Raw genomic sequence first — 18,760 nt, forward strand, 5'->3', positions numbered from 1 at the left:
AATCACCTACGGAATACCAGCACCTCTTAACCAGTAAACAAGATCAGTACAGAGAGAATCAACCCAAAGTATAACTAACACCATCCTCATAAAAATCCAAATCGTAACAGTTTTAGAATGTCAGAGGTACTATACGATTTTTAAAATTTTTATCAGTAGAGCTAATGACCCAGGGAAGTTTTCAAATTGAGCTTTCTTTCTGTGCTGAAGACTGTTTTCCATAGTCCTAAAAATCTGAATCTTGCTTTTCCTTCTTAGGAACCCTCTGAAGTTAGATCTCTTCACCATTGTAAGAATAGTTAGATTTACTAACTCCAAGCTAAGTTGTGAATCCAATGCAGTACATGGAGTTTAAAACTGGTAAAACTAAACTCTAATTTGAAAGTAGTAAACATTTTTTCCACAGCACAGCACTGGCCATTGCTAAACAAGTCCCTATCAGATTCGTTAACAAGGAATTTCAGGCCATTTTAACTTCTGAAATTTAGGTACTAAAATAAACTTATCATTTTATTTAAACATGTAAGAAAGCAGATGGATTTCAAAGACTAAAAAGTTACTGTTGAGAGTCATTATTTCTTCAGTGTTCGAATCCAATGCTGTTATTAGCAGCTGTAGAATCGGCCATGTGTGGGAATCAAAACAGTACCTTACTGAGCAGAGGCCTGGAGAGATCATGACACAGTCAATAAGGAATCTCACATACCCTCTGAGCATTCACAAACAGCTTGTGAATGATCCTGCCAGCGTGTCCTCTTCCTGCACCGACAACTAACACCTCAGGTTGCTCCAAAAGGCAACTCACAAACCTGGAAGAGAGAGGTAATGAAAGGATAGAAAACGAGCTGCTCAGTTCACACTGGGTCAATCCTCCCTGATTCATTTCGGGGACAAACCGTCAAAATGATACTGGCAAACCCTACACCAAGGCTGGAGTGGAAATTTTTTAACAGGACAGATCAACATTTGGAATTAAAATCGACTCAAATGACAATCTTACTGCTTTTCAACTGTTTTTGTAAATTTTTTTAAAAGCCCATCTCTGTCAAAGTGTAAGAAAAAATATTCAGTCTATTTCTTTCAGACTATAGAAGATGCTACACTAAATAAAAGATTTTTAAAAATATTTTTAACAACAACAACCATGTTTAATTTATACAGCAAAGCAATGGTCCTTATTTCTTATTTTTGTTCTTTTAAGGTGTATGAGTGAGTGTGAGTGTGAGTGTGTGTGTGTGCATGTGCTTAAAATACATGTTTTGCTGGGCAAAGTCTCAATTGTAAGCTGTGCCATTATGTGCTGGAAACACTCTACTTCCAAGTATATCACAGACAACGTATGGTGGAGCTAAGAGAGTCGAAGGCACAGAGCCACCAACTCTGCACCACCTGCTCACTAACTCATACTGCTATCTTAGAAACAATTCCTGTGATTAGAGCATATTCTTCTCATTTAAGAGGAAGGAATTTTCAAGAGCAAAGAAGGCTGGGCGAAAATTTCAACAAAAAATATAATATTCAAACAAGAACTTGTTAAAAGCTATAGCAAATGCCTTGTCATATAATATTAATTATTTATCATCAATAATGCCATTTCTCATGGAAAGACTGATGAAAATTTTAGTTATAACAAATTCAAGCTGCTCAAGTAGCTAATTTGGAAACACTTTATCACTTATTGAAACAACATCGTCCTTTCAAGTACCTCAGGCAAAAAATGGACAGGGACCCACAGTGACAGGATCCCTTCGAAATGGTCCAAATCTTGGAAGGAGGAAAAGACTGACCCAATCATTTGCCTCATCATGGAGAGGCCATCTGGTCACTCTTTCAAAACACATTCACAAAGCACAGAAGGTATGCACATTTGCTACCACAAATCTGGTTCAGAAGATTTAGTAACTCTTTAGTAAATCTTGTGTAAAAACTAGGAATATTCAGCAGAAATAGTTTCAGAACACCTCTGCCTGTACTTAAGGAACAGTGAGAGTGGAAAGCAAAGCTCTGGGGCCCTGCAAGTAACAAAGAGTAAACAGCCAGTTCCTCCACAGACAACTACTCCAAGAGCGAACAAGGACACTCCTAGAAAGACCTGGAAGCCTTCGTTCTAAAAGTGGGAGGAATGGAAACACGTGGCAAATACTCAAGAGATACAGGAGAGGTCAAATCCTATGATAAACAAATATTTCTCTGTCTCTAGCCAATGCTTGTTACAAAAAATAGAGGAACACTACAAAAGATTCTCAATATTTTACAAAAATTTTCTAAAGAGAGTGGTGGCTTTTCCTATTTGCAGATAAAAATGAGTTAATCAGATACCAATTACCTTTCAAGATCTTCCTTTTCCTCCTCTTGTTCACATTTCTCAGTTCCAAACTTGGCTTTCAGTGAGCGGGCTCTAGCAATTATAGCTTCTACATTAGTAATTTGATGGATGATTTCCTAACAGTGCGAAAGGGGAGAGGCATACATTGGAAGACAGCAAAAAGCCTTTAAAAAATGTATCTTTAAAATAATTATTGCCAACTGGGGAGAACACTTGGAAAGATCAGACTTACTTCCAATTTCTTGTCTTCTGGATTGGGGAAGTGCAAAACTTTACTGGAATGAGATATTATTTGCTTTATAATCTTCTTAACTGAAGAAATGTTTTCCAGACTTTCTATTTTTAAAAATATCAAAGCCATCGTTAGATAAGTTAGGCAAAATCTACTTTTATTTTGGAAATGAACTAATGACTAATCAAATAAGACATTTACCTTCCTCCTTTACCTTGAGTACAGCTGCATGAATTACACAAGGTAACAGGTGCCTAGCAAGGTCTGCAGGTTTCTGTACTGCCAGATAGTGCAGCACCTGAAGGAGACATGAAGTTAGATAACTGATCAATGCAGTTGTCAAAGAATAAAGCAGCCATTTATTGGGTCGGCCAAAAGGTTCGTTCACTTTTTTCCGTGAGATGGCTCTAGCAGCAACTTAGTTTTCTTTAACTTCATTCGAAATAATTTTGTTAGACCGTATGTGACAGCTGTCATATCAGTGTGCATTTAAAAAAAGACTTAGCACAATTGGTGGATTTTTGTGTAGCCATTTTAATATTGAAGATGGAAGAAAAAAGGCAACATTTTTGGCATATTATGCTTTATTATTTCAAGAAAGGTAAAAACGCAACTGAAATGCAAAAAAAAGATTTGTGCAGTGTATGGAGAAGTGCTGTGACTGATCAAACACGTCAAAAGTGGTTTGAGAAGTTTCGTGTTGGAGATTTCTTGTTAGATGATGCTCCACGCTCAGGAAGACCAGTTGAAGTTGATAGGGATCAAACTGAGACATTGAGAACAATCAACATTATACCACGCGGGAAATAGATGACATACTCAAAACATCCAAATCGAGCGTTGAAAATTTGCACCAGCTTGGTTATGTGATGTTTGGGTTCCACATAAGTTAAGCGAACAAAACCTTCTTGACCATATTTCTGCGTGCAATTCTCTACTTAAATGTAATGAAAACGTTCCGGGTTTGTTTTTGTTTGTTTGTTTATTTATTTATTTATGGCTACATTTGGTCTTCGTTGCTGCACGCAGGCTTTCTCTACTTATGGCGAACGGGAGCTACTCTTCGTTGCGGTGCACGGGCTCTAGTTGTGGCACATGGGCTCAGTAGTTGTGGCTTGTCGGCTCAAGCGCAGGCTCAGTAGTTGTGGCACATGGGCTTAGTTGCTCCGTGGCATGTGGGATCTTCCCAGACCAGGGCTCGAACCCGTGTCCCCTGCACTGGCAGGCAGATTCTTAACCACTGCACCACCAGGGAAGTCCCAAACGTTCCATTTTTAAAACAGACTGTGATAGGCAATGAAACAATACGACAATGTGGAATGGAAGAAATCGTGGAGCAAGTGAAATGAACCACCACCAACCACAACAAAGGCTGGTCTTCATGCAAAGAAGGTGATGTTGTGTATATGGTGGGATTGGAAGGGAGTCCTCTATTATGAGCTCCTTCCAGAAAACCAAATGATTAATTCCAACAAATACTGCTCCCAATCAGACCAACTGAAAGCAGCACTCAATGAAAAGTATCCAGAATTAGTCAACAGTAAATGCATAATCTTCCATGAGGATAATGCAAGACCACATGTTTCTTTGATGATGAAACAAAAACAGTTACAGCTTGGCTGGGAAGTTCTGATTCACTGGTTGTATTCACCAGACATTGCACCTTTGGATTTCCATTTATCTCGGTCTTTACAAAATTCTCTAAATGGAAAAAATTTCAATTCCCTGAAAGACTGTAAAAGGCACCTGGAACAGTTCTTTGCTCAAAAAGATAAACCGAAGGCACTTTTTGGCCAACCCGATGAAAGAGTACCACTGAACTCACATCTGTAACAAGGGTAGAGATGAGCTCTCTTCTCTTCTCTTTTCTTAGTACCTACCGCTGCTCAGTCAGGTAAGTAGCTGCTACTCCCAAAGGTAAGAATAATGTTACTGAAATCATCTAAGAACTTCAGTCCTTAATAATGGTGAATACTCTCATAATTTTTTTTCCTACTTCCATATGTAATACATGCAGATTAGGAAAATACAAAGAAAATTAAAACCACCTGAAAATTATACCACCTAGAAATAATAATTGTTAGTGGTGGAGCATTTTCATTCCAGGATATTTTTAAGATTTTTGAATATACATAATATATTAAGTGAACTAATATTAAGTATGTAAAATACTGTTTTGTAACCTGTGTTCCTCAGTTAAGATTTCTAAACATTGCTAGTGACCTTCCTCTAAATTTTTTGGTTTTATTTTCTAAAATGGAAATTGTTTTATTATTTTTCTGATTAGAAAAGTATGTATAACATTTGGACCCTACCTTTAAGCTCTTAATTCAACAGCAGTAAAGACAAAAGAAATATAATCTCAAAATATGAGCCTGGCTGATAAATGCTCACAGATCTCAAAAGTACATAAGTAAATACAAAGAAGTATAATGCAAAAGTTCTCTAGAAATCCTACTTCCTAAGGAACAACAGTTTTGTTTTTCTTCTCAGACTTATTTCTATAAACACAAAGATACAGATGCATATACAATTTCTTAACAAAAACTCATACACAATTTCATAACTTGCTTTGCTCATTTAATGATTTATGGTTTAAAATTATTTGCCTTGGAGGGTTTTGCATTTTGAAACGTTTTTAAAATTTAAAAACTTTTTAAAAATACACATACCCAGAGTATTTTATAAATACAGAAAACACAAACACTCGTTTATACACCAACGAGCTTAAGAAACAGATCACCAGTACTTTCCAAGTCCCCCTTGTGCCCTCCCTTCTTTCGTTTTTCTTCATAGCTGTCTCACATATGTACGTAGCCCTAAACAATGTGTTGCTTAGTTTTGTCTGGTTTTAATTCTTTGTATAAATGGATTGCTTCTGGTTATGCTCCTCAGTGACTTGTTTTTCATTCAGCATTATTTCTGAGATGCATAGATGTTAATACTGATACATGCTCTAGTCTACTCATTTTCACTGCTGTATTAAAATGCCCCCCCCCCATTTTTTGGCTATTAAAATAATGTTCCTGTCACATTATTTCATATGTTTGTGGTGCACATGTAGAGGAATTTCTTCAGGATATCTATCTAAAAATAGACAATGCCAAAATTATTATTTTTCAAATACTGAAGTCATATTCCAAATTATTTTACCAAGTATTTGAACAGATTTACATTCTTATATAGAGTAATAATATGAGCTCCCACTGTTGAACATCCTTGTTAACACTATTCCAAATGCTGTTTTCCTTAACTCACAGAAAAACAAATTTCCAAGAATACAAAGTATTTGTAAACCCTTTGCCTACATTGATTTGCTAACCTTTTACCTCATCTCTTTTATCACATGTATCTCTCCTCCTCTGTAGGTGCATAAAATATATACACACATACATTTTTTTCTGAATAATTTGAGATCAAGTTCCATATACGATATCCCTTTAACTCCAAATATCTGTGTGTATTTCCTAAAATTAAGAATGTAGTTAAACTAAATTAACACTGATCAAATACTTTTAATCTAAGCTATTAGCCTTAGTACAACTTTGTCAATTGACTGAATAATGTCTTTTATAACCTTTTCCCACCACCATACGGGATCCAGTTAAAGATCATGCATTGGCTTTAGTTATCACACCTCTCTAATCTCAATGAATCTGGAAGTTTTCCAGTCTTTTATAACACTGACATTTTGAGTATAGTCATCCTCCCTTTTTTGGTGAACTAAATTCCATACTTTATTTCTATTTCCTTAGTTTTAAGGAATTGAGATATAATTTACATACCATAAAATTCACCACTTTAAAATGTACATTTCAGTGGTTTTTAGCATATTTGCAAGGTTATGCAACTATCACCACTATCTAAGTCCAGAAAATTTTCATTACCCCAAAAAGAAACCCAGTGGCCAAAAGCAGTCACTACCCCCAATCCCCCAGCAACTACTAAACTAACTTTCCTTCGCCATGGACTTGCCTATTCTGGATAATCCATGTAAGTGGAACCATGTAATATGTGGCCTTCTGTTTCTGGCTTCTTTCACTCAGCATAATGCTTTCAAGGTTCATCTGTGTTACAACATATATCAGAACTCCATTTTTATGGCTGAGTTATATTTCATTGTATGGATATACAACATTTTGCTTATGTATTCATCAGTTGATAGACATTTGGATTAGTTTCACTTTGGGGCTATTATGAATAATGAGGCTCTCAATATTTGTGTACAAAGTTTCCTTAGTTTTTATCTAATGTCCGTTTCCTATTCCAGGATCCCATCCAGGATATCACATTATATTTAGTAGTAATGTTTCTAGGCTCCCCTTGGATGTGACAGTTTCTCAGACTTTCTTGTTTTTACTGGCCTTAGACAGTTTTGAGGAACTGTTTTGAGGAAACAGTTTTGAGGAAATACCAGAGACAGTCTGGTATTTTGTAAAAAGTCCCTCAATTATGACTTATTTGCTGTTTTTCTGATAATTAAACTGCAGTTATATGTTTTGGGGAGGAAGACCAAAGAGGTAGAGTGCCATTTTCATCATATCATATCAAGATGTGACTTATTATCCCTGTTGTCACCCTTGCTCACCTGGCTAAGGTGGTGTTTGTCAGGTTTCTGCACTGTACAGCTACTCATTTCCCCTACGCTGCACACTGTACTATAGAAGGAAGTCACCGTGCACAGCCCACACTTATGGAGTGCAGAGGTATGCTCCATTTCCTTGATGGCAGAGTAGATTTAGAGTTCTTATGCATGGGAGATTTGTCTCTCCTCTCCAATTTATTCCATGATTTATTTTTATCACTATAGACTCAAGGATATTTATATTTTGATTATAATCCAATACTGTTTTATTTATTATTGCACAAATTGTTCCAGTGTTGGCCATTGGGTAATCTTTCAGTTGGTTCCTGTGGTTCTTTAATCTTCTCCCACAGTTGTGTGTATTTCTTTTTTTTTTAGCTCTTTTTAAAACACAGTGTTTCTCATTTGGGGTTTCTCTAATGTTTCCTCATTATTAGATGCAGATTATGCACTCTTGGACCAAACAGTACATAAGTGATGTTGGACTCTTCAGATTATCACATCTCAATGCAGACAATCTGCCCTTTATTGGTGATATTCATTTTGATCATTCAGTCAAGGTACTGTCCCATTTCTCCAGTGCATACTTATTATTTATTCCCTTGCAATTCAGAAGTATAATCTGTAAAGAGCCACTTTAAAACCATGCAAGTATGACACTCTTTACCCAGATTTCCACCTAGACTTAATATCTATTGATGATTCTTACCTGAACCAGTTACTATAAATATGGTTGTAAAATGAAGTTTCCAACTCCAACATATCCTCTATATTTATCATTCATTTTTGGCTGAAATGCCCTCCCTTCTCTCCCATTTCTTTATTTATCTACATATTATCAATGTGGACCCATGGGTTATGATTTCTATCCAATGGTTTATAATTCATTACTGTCCTTATCTGGCACTCAAATTGTCCAGATTTGGCCAGTAAGAGCCCCTTCAACCTAGATACTTATGAAATGCCGCCATCTTTAAAAAGCACTTCCTTATTTTCTGGCAACACATGATCTTCCATACATCTTACACCTTCCCTGCCCCAATCCTGAAATCAGCCATTTCTCTGAAGAAAGCATGGTTCCTTTTAGTAAGGAATGTTCTAGAAATCAAAATATATGTGCTCACTGCTACCAGGATGTCACTGCTTCTAGATCCCTACAGAAGTGAGCTAGGAAATGTATGCTTATATATATACATATGTACATACCCACATACCTATCCGTATTTTAGAAACCTATGAGTCCATACCAATACCTCCAATTCCAATCACTGACACTGGGTCTTCTTTGCCTTCCTCAATTCCACGTTTGCATCTCACTTCCACAATGAGAATTCTGGCTCCCAATAATACCAAATTACTCATTTGCTCAAACAATAATCCATCTACAAGTTTCAGAATTGCTTACCCATATCACTATAAAAACAAACCTAGAAAGTACGAGTTTAAGATTTGTTTCCTGTGGTCTCCCGCCACCCACCACACCTGAGGGTATACAGTCAAACATATCTTTTGTCCATTAATTACCTGAATTAGATTTCTTCCTCCCACTCCATCCCCCTTTCAGTGTAGATGTTATTTGTTTGAAATACAGCTAGTTTATCTCAGCTTGCTTTCAGTCTTAGGTTATTTCCCCTCTTTCTATTCTTCTTGATTTAAGTTTTGAATGTAGACCATTACATTTTTCCAGAGTCAAATGTATACAGAAAGCACACTCTTTTCTAAGTGTAACCCCTGCCCCCCATATTCCTCCCACTCTATCCTTCCCTCCCCCTCCAAACCTTCTGGGTAACTAATTTCAGTGTTTTCTGGTTTATCCTTACTGAGTGTCTTTTTGTAAACATAAATAGATATGTTTTCTTAATTGACGCCCCCCCCCCCGTTTTTTTAAACATAAAATGAAGCTATACTCTTATACTTTATTTTTATACTCGTTTATACTTTACTATACTCCTTGATACTCTTTTATACTTTACTTTTATACACTTTTAATACTTCTCTCTTAAAAACATATCCTAGAAGCTGATTTCTATCAGTTAATAAAGGTTTTTCTCCTTTTTTCTTTTTTTTTTTTAAACCGCTACATAGTACTCAGTTATGTAGATGAACCACAGTTTATTCCACAAAGCTCCTAAGTTTGGGCATGTAGATAGTTTCCAGTATTTTGTAATTACAAGTAATGCAGCAATGAATAACTTAATGCATCTGTGTTTTTGTTCTGTTGAAAATATTAGGGTAAATTCCTAGAAATGGGATTGCTTCTAGGTTAAAAGGTAAATGCATATGTAAATTTTGTTAAATACTGCCAAATTCCCCTCCACAGGGGCTTGGACCATCTAGCCTCTTACCAGTACTGTATGAGAGGGCCTGGTGCCTCATGGTCTCACTATTTATCAAGCTTTTGAATTTTTGCCAATCTGATTGTGAGAAATGGTTATCTCAGTACAGTTTTAATTTGCATTTCTCTTATCATGAATGAAGTTGAACATCTTTTGATAGGTTTAAGGGTAATTATCCTTTTCATGGTGAGTTCTCTACTCATATCTCCTGACCATTTTTCTATAGTATTTGGCCCTTTATCTGCAATACATATTCTCCCAGTTTACAAATATTTCTCTCAGTTTATCATGTCTTTTGAATTTACTTTTCTTTTTGTCATGCAAGAGTTTTTTTTTTTAAACAAATTCTATCAATCATATTTTTAACTGCATCTCAGTTTTGACTCCTTTCTCTAAATTCAGGTTACAGAGGGATTCACCCATGTTTTCTTCTAGTGCTCCTACAGCTTCATCTTCAGTCCATTCTTGTCTATGGTATATGAGAGAGAACTAATTTATCTTTTTCCAAAAGGTTATTGTTATCTCAAGACCATTTATTAAAAAGGCCATCTATACCCCAGTGATTGAGATGCCATCTTCATCATATACTAGATTTCCACATGTAGTTATGGACTTTTCCATTCTGTTTCACTGAGCTATTTATGCGCCAGTATCACATTATTTAAATAGTGAGGCTTTGTACTGTGCTTTAAAATTTGGTTGGGTTAGTTGCCACCCTTTCCCTCCCTTCCCCCATAGCTCTTTCTTTTCAACCTGTTCTTAGCTATTCCTGCCTGTGCTTTTGAAACAACAATTCACCCACTTAAAGTGTACAATTCAGTGGTTTTAGGTATATTTACAGAGTTGTACAACCAAAAACCACAATCAATTTTATAACATTTTCAGCACCCCAAAAAGAAATCCATTAACGTCTACTCTCCAAACCCCTGAGTGCTAACTTGCATTTTTATTTCTCCATATGAACTTTAGTACCAACTTGTCTGGCTCCATAATAAAGCCTTTTAGTGTTTTTATTGGGACTGCACTAAATTTATAAATTGATTTAGGTAGAACTGACCTTAATGATATTGAGACTTCCTAACCAGGAACAAGGGTTATCTTTCTATTTGTTCAACTGTGTTTTTCAGGAGCGTTTTGTTTTCTTTATTCAGATTTCAAGGATTTCTTGTTAAAGTTTATTCCCAAGTATTTTAATGGCTTTTTTTCTTCTTATAGTGAAAAGATAATGACATTTACATCTTCAGAATAGCTATTATTTGTGTACATGAGTGCTACTAGTTGTATATTAACTTTATATCCTGCTACCTTGCTGAATTCTTTTGCTTGAATTAGTTTTAACAATGATTCTTTAGATTTTTTCCAGTATACTGCCACATAATCTGCAAAGTTTTTTTCTTTTTAGCTCCTATGCCTCTGCTTCATAATGATACAATTTTCTTAGACTTGTTAATCCAGTCAATTATACTGTATAAACAGAGTTCCAAATAATCACCCTTGCATTCAATCAACATGTGTTATTTTCTTAAAGAGATAATAGAGTCTGTTCACTTAGCATTTTTGCATTCAATTTCTTATTACTGGTCTGTAACTTTTTTTTTGTATGCTGTCTCTATCAGGTTTAGGTACATTGTTATAGTTACTTCATAAAAAGACTCTGGAAAATTTCCTTCAATTACTATGCATTGAAACAATTTGTGCAGCAGTGGAACTACATGGTCTCTCTATTCCCCTGTGAAACCATCTAGGCCTGGTGCTTTTTTACAGGGTTATTCCTTGATAACTGTCTCTATTTCTTCTTTGGAAACTGGTCTGTTTATATATACTTTGTCTTTACTGGGGTCAGTTTTGGTATACTGCATTTTCCTAAAAAATCATCCATTTCATCTCAGTTTTCAAATTTTCAGTATGTTTAAAAAAATACTTCCTCTGAATCAATAGTCATTTGCCCTTTTCATCATTTATTTTCAATATGCATGCTTTTTTCCCTTTCTTTTGTGATTAAGGTAGCTAACGGCTTATCTACTTTGATTTTTTTTTAAACCAGATTAATTTGATCTGTTTTTCTGTTCTCTACCTCACTGTTATCTGCATTTTATCTTTATGACTGCCCTTCCTTAATTTTCATCTGGTTTTACTTTGTTGTTCTTTTTCTAGGTTTTTGAGTTAGGAATTTATTAATCCAATAATTTTCATTCTTTTGCTTTTTTAAATAATTTTTTTAATAAATTTATTTTATTATTTATTTATTTATTTTTGGCTACATTGGGTCTTCGTTGCTGTGCGTGGGATTTCTCTAGTTGCAGCGTACAGGCTTCTCATTGTGGTGGCTTCTCTTGTTGCGGAGCACAGGCTCTAGGTGCACGGGCTTCAGTAATTGTGGCTCGCGGGCTCTAGAGCGCAGGCTCAGTAGTTGTGGCGCAGACTTAGTTGCTCCGCAGCATGTGGGATCTTCCCGGACCAGAGATTGAACCCGTGTCCCCTGCACCAGCAGGCGGATTCTTAACCACTGCACCACCTCTTTTGCTTTTTCTTGATGTAGGTATTTAGGGCTATGGATTTTCCTTTGATCGCTTCTTAAATATATCCTATAGGCTCTGTTAGGCAGTATTTTCATCATCATTATTTTTCAGGAATTCTATAGTTCCTCTTTGTATTTCCCCTTTCACCTAAGTGCTGTTTAAATTTCCAGTTGGAAGGCCTAGGGTTTTAAATTTTTAATTACTAGTTTTATTGCAGAGATCAGAGTATTGGTCTTATTGCCACTATGAAACCCACTGATGTTTTCTTTGTGCCCTAACATACTATCAGTTTTTTGTTTTTGTTTCTTTATATAAATTTTTTTTTCTTTCTTGGGGGCGCTGCATTGGGTCTTCGTTGCTGTGCACGGGCTTTCTCTAGTTGCAGTGAGCAGGGGCTACTCTTTGTTGTGGTGCATAGGCTTCTCACTGAGGTGGCTTCTCTTGTAGCGGAGCATGGGCTCTAGGTGCGCGGGCTTCAGTTGTTGTGGCCCACGGGCTCAGTAGTTGTGGCTCACGGGCTCTAGAGCTCAGGCTCAGTAGTTGTGGCGCACGGGCTTAGTTGCTCCGCGGCATGTGGTTATCTTCCCAGACCAGGGTTTGAACCTGTGTCCCTTGCATTGGCAGGTGGATTCTTAACCACTGCGCCACCAGGGAAGTCCCTACTATCAGTTTTTGTGAATGTTCCATGTGTGCTTGAAAAGAAAGTACAGTTTCTATTATCAAAGTATAGTGTTTGAGATACATCTAAAAGATCAACCTTATTATCTTGTTTAGATCTTTTCTTAGTTTTGTTTACCTGTCTTGTATTGAGTGTGTTAAAAGTCCTGTTATTAGTGTGTTTTGATCTATTTCTTTTTGCATCTCCCATGGTTTCTGTTTTATACAAATGGTTACTGTGTTATCTAGTACATAAACATTAACAACTATATATCCTCATTGTGAAATATCACTTTTAGACTATAAAGCATCCTTGTGTATCTCATTTAATGCTTTTCTGCTTCAATTCTATTTTGTTTGGCATTAGGATTAAAACTCCTGCTTTCAACACTCTATGACATAAATCACAGCAAGATTCTTTCTGACCCACCTCCTAGAGTAATGGAAATAAAAACAAGAGTAAACAAATGGGACCTAATGAAACTTAAAAGCTTTTGCGCAGCAAAGGAAACCATAAAGAAGACCAAAAGACAACCCTCAGAATGGGAGAAAATATTTGCAAATGAAGCAACTGACAAAGGATTGATCTCCAAAATTTATAAGCAGCTCATGCAGCTTAATAACAAAAAAACAAACAACCCAATCCAAAAATGGGCAGAAGACCTAAATAGACATTTCTCCAAAGAAGATATACAGAGTGCCAACAAACACATGAAAGAATGCTCAACATCACTAATCATGAGAGAAATGCAAATCAAAACTACAATGAGATATCATCTCACACCAGTCAGAATGGCCATCATCAAAAAATCTAGAAACAATAAATGCTGGAGAGGGTGTGGAGAAAAGGGAACACTCTTGCACTGCTGGTGGGAATGTGAATTGGTTCAGCCACTATGGAGAACAGTATGGAGGTTCCTTAAAAAACTACAAATAGAACTACCATATGACCCAGCAATCCCACTACTGGGCATATACCCTGAGAAAACCAAAATTCAAAAAGAGTCATGTACCAAAATGTTCATTGCAGCTCTATTTACAATAGCCCGGAGATGGAAACAACCTAAGTGCCCGTCATCGGATGAATGGATAAAGAAGATGTGGCACATATATACAATGGAATATTACTCAGCCATAAAAAGAAACGAAATTGAGCTATTTGTAATGAGGTGGATAGACCTAGAGTCTGTCATACAAAGTGAAGTAAGTCAGAAAGAAAAAGACAAATACCGTATGCTAACACATATATATGGAATTTAAGAAAAAAATGTCATGAAGAACCTAGGGGTAAAGCAGGAATAAAGACGCAGACCTCTTAGAGAACGGACTTGAGGTTATGGGGAGGGGGAAGGGTGACCTGTGACAGGGCGAGAGAGAGTCATGGGCATATACACAGTAACAAACGCAGTAAGGTAGATAGCTAGTGGGAAGCAGCCGCATGGCACAGGGATATTGGCTCGGTGCTTTGTGACAGCCTGGAGGGGTGGGATGGGGAGGGTGGGAGGGAGGGAGACGCAACAGGGAAGACATATGGGAACATATGTTTATGTATGACTGATTCACTTTGTTATAAAGCAGAAACTAACACACCATTGTAAAGCAATTATACCCCAATAAAGATGTTAAAAAAAAAAAAAAAAAAACTCCTGCTTTCTTAATGTTTTCATTTACCTGGTAAATCTCTGTCCATTGTTTACTTTGTAGCCTTTCTGAAGGCTACAGGTTTAGGTACATTGTTATAGTTACTTCATAAAAAGAATAACAGAATGCCTTGTTGACAGCAGAGCTGGGTTTTATATGACTATCTTATACTGTAATTACTCTGCATGTGATATGATTTTTATTATGTGTGTTACTCTATTTGGTGTGTGTTCTTTGCTTCTGAATAATTTTTCCATTGTACTTAAGAAGGTTTATATTTTTATTCTAGTATATAACCTTGTATTAATACCTTTTATGCTGCCCTTAATTCACTTATATCTTTTATCTATTTTATGAACTGGTCTGATAATTTTAAATGGTATCCTTTGCTTACCACTTATTATCTATGTAACAGTCAATGATTTCGTTCTACTTTCCTCCTTCTCTCTTTTTCCATCCCAACTTTTATAGCTGCATTCTCTCTACTTTGCCCTAATATACAGTTTTTACATATTCTTCTTCTACCCATGTCCCCATCTAGTTTTAGTCTTAGCTCTAAAATTAAATAAATGAAATGCTCACCCATAAGCCCTTTGCCAAAATTTCCCTAGTCATCTCTTGGTTGGGTAAGTTCATCCTCCTGTACTATATTGTTCAATAAGGCAGCCACTAGCCAAATGCAGCCATTTAGAAATCCAGTTCCTATGTTATACAAGCCACATTTCAAGTGCTCATTAAAGCCACATATGGCCAGGGGCTACCATTTTGGACAGCATAGCTATAACCATTCTGAACACTGCAGGAAGTTCTATTGGACTGGGGCAGCTGTAGTGGACTCCTCAGGAAGGGCACACGTATACAGTTATTTGGGCAAAAACTCAGAGAAAACATTTTTTATAGCCTTTACTACCTGGACATCTTGGTGGAATGTAAAATCTTTAGTGTGTATTTTTTCCTTATACTTCTTGAAAACTGCTCCACACTGCCCTGCTGTTGAGAAATCTGACAACTATCTCGTTCTCTTTCCCTTGTAAATTATTTTCATGTTTTTGCCTGCAGGGTCTGAGTTTCTTATTTTTGTTTTTTAAATATTTAAGGTCTAGTAGTATTACAGTGACATAATTTGGAGTTCACTACTCCTAGTCAACTTTCCCCTGTACCCAGTGAGCCCTTTCAATGTGTAAATTTGGGTTTTCTTTCATAACCAGAAAGTTTTTCTTAAATAGCAGTTTTAAGTATTAGTTCTGTTCTAGTGCTTTGATTTTTCTGCTTCAAGGACTCTGATAAAATGAGTATTATTCCTACTTTTCCTATCTTTCATTTTTACTATTTTCTCCCCAGTCCCTTTACTCCTTTATCTCATTTTCTTTCTCTTGGCTGTTTTGCTGCTTTTCCTCAATGCCTTTTATTAAATTTAAATATGAACCTATTCTTCTGTGGGTGCCATGTAATTTAGTCTTTGTTTTTGATATGGTTGTCTTTTTCTTATACTTCTGTCCTGAGTTAAATCAACAGTAGTTTCATTTCTTTGTGGGGTTTTGGATTCATTTGTGCTCTTGTTTTTAGTATTTCTAATTAAACATGATTTTTCATATCCCCCATGCTTGTTTGAGAATATTTGACTCAGTTTGGACTGTTATGTTACAATTTTCTTCTGCTTTGTGGTCAGTTTTCTGGGAAATGTTTTTATTAGCTGAAATGATCCAATTTGTGCTTTCTGTTTTTTATAGTAGTTTTATATAGATGTGGTCTGCTCTTTACTATTATTGGTCATGTCACAGTTCAAAAGTGCCCTCTTCTGCATAATTTCTTTAATGGATGGCAGGAGATGAGGGAGGTTGATATGTCTTATTTCTCTTTCATTCCTACAGAATCTTTAATCTTCCCCTTGTTTCCTTCATTCCCATCAATGCTTTATCTCTAAGGGGTATATCATTCCTACTTATCTACCTGGTTCTTCCTAAGGCAGAGTCTCTCTGAATGTCCACTTCTGGTCCTGCTTACTGTCAAGCCACTTCCCTGTAGCCAGTGCTGTTAACTCTCAAGCCCTACCTGTGTTGAGTATTTTGACACTTAGTGTTAGGAGCAGTCTTTCTGGAGTGACTGGGCTGCATTTAAGTCTTCTGTATCCCTCAGCATTTCTTCTTAAGATTCCCTGTCCATACTCTCTACACCCACAGGCTTACAACGGTGGGAAATCCACTGGAATCTGGCTTATTTCTCTACTTACTTAGTTAATTCAAAGATCACTGTAATCTCTAACTGTAGTAATGCTGACAGCATGGATTTCTGTACTCTACTTAATTTCATTGGGTTTTTTGGGAGTTGGGTGGGTGGAAGGGTATGTGGGACAACTTGATATCAGGTGGCTGCCAATATTCTCCAGAACTCCAATGTTTTTTTAATAATTGCAAAGTAGTCTACTAAATGATATATCATAATTTATTAAACAAAGCCTTATTTTTGGAAATGTTGGCTGTTATCTACTTTTTCACTATGAAACTTTTTGAACATCATTCTTGAACACTGATCTTTATGTATCTCTCATTATTCCTTTAATACATTTTTTTGGCAGTAGAACTGCTAAGTCAAAAGACATGATCATTTTTAAGGCTTTTGACATATGCTGTGAGATGGTCCAATGGTAAACATTCTATGTAAAATATGCATGTCTTATCCTTTGGACTACCTGTAACCAGTTCTAAAATCTTAAATGTGAATATTCAATATGTAAAAGGTTCATTACATTTCAATGCTTTGCTTCTCAAGTATGTCCAAAGCTTTCATATCTATCATAAATTTTAAAATACTAGAACAACAATTAGCAGTATACTCAAACATCAGTTACCTTTTCTGCTTCCCGTGTATCATCAAAGAGTCTCCTTTGCCTTCTAGCGGGAATTGGCTTAGCTGTTTCCCAGGCTTCTACCCACATATTGCTTGGAATCTTCATTCGGGCGCTCAGTTCTCCTTTCAGAACCATGTTGCCCTTTTCATCAATCACTTCCTCTTCAATGTAATCCCGGGGTGAGTACCACCTCACAAAATCTTCCAGAAAACAACCTGGATTAGCTGCCTAAAACAGACAAAAAATTCAGCAGAATCAAATAAAAATCAACAGTTATTGATAAACCTGTTTTCAAAAATCATACTTTCACTTTCACAAAAAGACCAATCTTTACAAAATCTAGTATGTGACTTGAGTTACAATGTCACCTTTAAATCAGGTCAGATGTTAAAGCACCAAAAGTACTTTATTTTTGCTGCCCCCATTTTAAAGAAAAAGAAAACGTTTTCATTTGATGAATTTGGAAATAAAAATTTCATGTAAAGTGAAAATAAATCTCAGACTATAAGTTATATAATTTAAAATTATAGTATAATAACTACTCAATACTTAGAAAAGTATCAATAAGCTCAAGTCAAGTAAATTAAATAATACACAATATGATCAGAATAATAACCCAATGATGGAAAAGTTCTGCTCTTTTTTTCCTCGATAAGTCAATACTGATACTGCAATAAATATCAGCTAACCTCAAAAATGTTCTATTCAACCATCAAATTCTCATGCTTTATATAACAAGTTACCATTACATAAACTGCTTTTGTGCCATTAAGGAATTGGAATTAAAATGTGCTTTTGTGCCACTAAGGAATTGGAATTAAAATCACTGTTTTTCAGGCTTCTGAAACCAAACTAATTAAAGTTTTATTTACTGGATAATTCCATAGAATTAACAATGATGCATGCCAAAATCCTTTAAGTACTTCTACATTTAAGCCTGAAAAAAAAGGGAGAGGCTTTTACAGTGTTAGTGGTAAGGCATGGAGGTCTTTTTGCCAGTGCCCAGTAATATATTAGTAGAGTATTAAGGATGGGCATATATATCATCCCCTTAATATTCAAAAGATATGTGTACACATGTTAAACACATACCTTTTTGGTTGTAATTCTCTACCACAACATATTCATCCTGCTATGAGTACTATATTTAATTGCCTGAAACAGTAAGTGATGTAAGCATTACTAAAAAGTGTTAAGCATTATGGTCATTTTCTTTCTTTTTAAATTAAATTAACCTCACACCAAAATGAAAACCAACATGATGAGAATGGTTAGTCTTAAATTTGAAGAGCAAAACTACCAACTTCTCCTTATTGAGCTTACTGGCTGCCAGTATAATCATCCCCACCAATATTAGGAAATCCCCAAAGGGATGAGAAATCAGGAGGGTTCTTAACTGACAGCCAACAACATAAACTTCTAAGGGCTATAGCATCACAGCAACAAAAAACTGCTGTGAACTGCAATGGGTCAAGATTACTGCATGATTCAGGATTCATGTACTAAGACTGGATATTAACCAGGCAACACCACACCCTCATGAAAACATCTCAGGAAACTAGAGAGATAGGCCTTGAGTGAAGAGAATGAACCTGAAAAAGAAAACAAGACTGAAC

General features: G+C 36.0%; 1 protein-coding gene across 4 annotated transcripts in view; it reads right to left on the bottom strand.

Moving 5' to 3' along the window:
* Window positions 1-18,760, bottom strand: part of RAB3GAP1 (RAB3 GTPase activating protein catalytic subunit 1) — a 131,623-nt gene that overhangs the window by 8,952 nt on the left and 103,911 nt on the right. For all 4 annotated transcript variants that reach the window (XM_033860230.2, XM_073807757.1, XM_019925483.3 and 1 more), the window contains 5 exons: window positions 17,145-17,372; window positions 2,760-2,856; window positions 2,559-2,662; window positions 2,327-2,442; window positions 707-809 (listed from right to left, as the gene is read on the bottom strand). In XM_033860230.2, coding sequence (XP_033716121.1) covers window positions 707-809; window positions 2,327-2,442; window positions 2,559-2,662; window positions 2,760-2,856; window positions 17,145-17,372 — 648 coding nt within the window. The remainder of the gene's footprint in view (window positions 1-706; window positions 810-2,326; window positions 2,443-2,558; window positions 2,663-2,759; window positions 2,857-17,144; window positions 17,373-18,760) is intronic.

This window comes from Tursiops truncatus, chromosome 7 (genome assembly GCF_011762595.2).
Source record: "Tursiops truncatus isolate mTurTru1 chromosome 7, mTurTru1.mat.Y, whole genome shotgun sequence".
In the NCBI taxonomy this organism is placed as follows: domain Eukaryota; kingdom Metazoa; phylum Chordata; class Mammalia; order Artiodactyla; family Delphinidae; genus Tursiops; species Tursiops truncatus.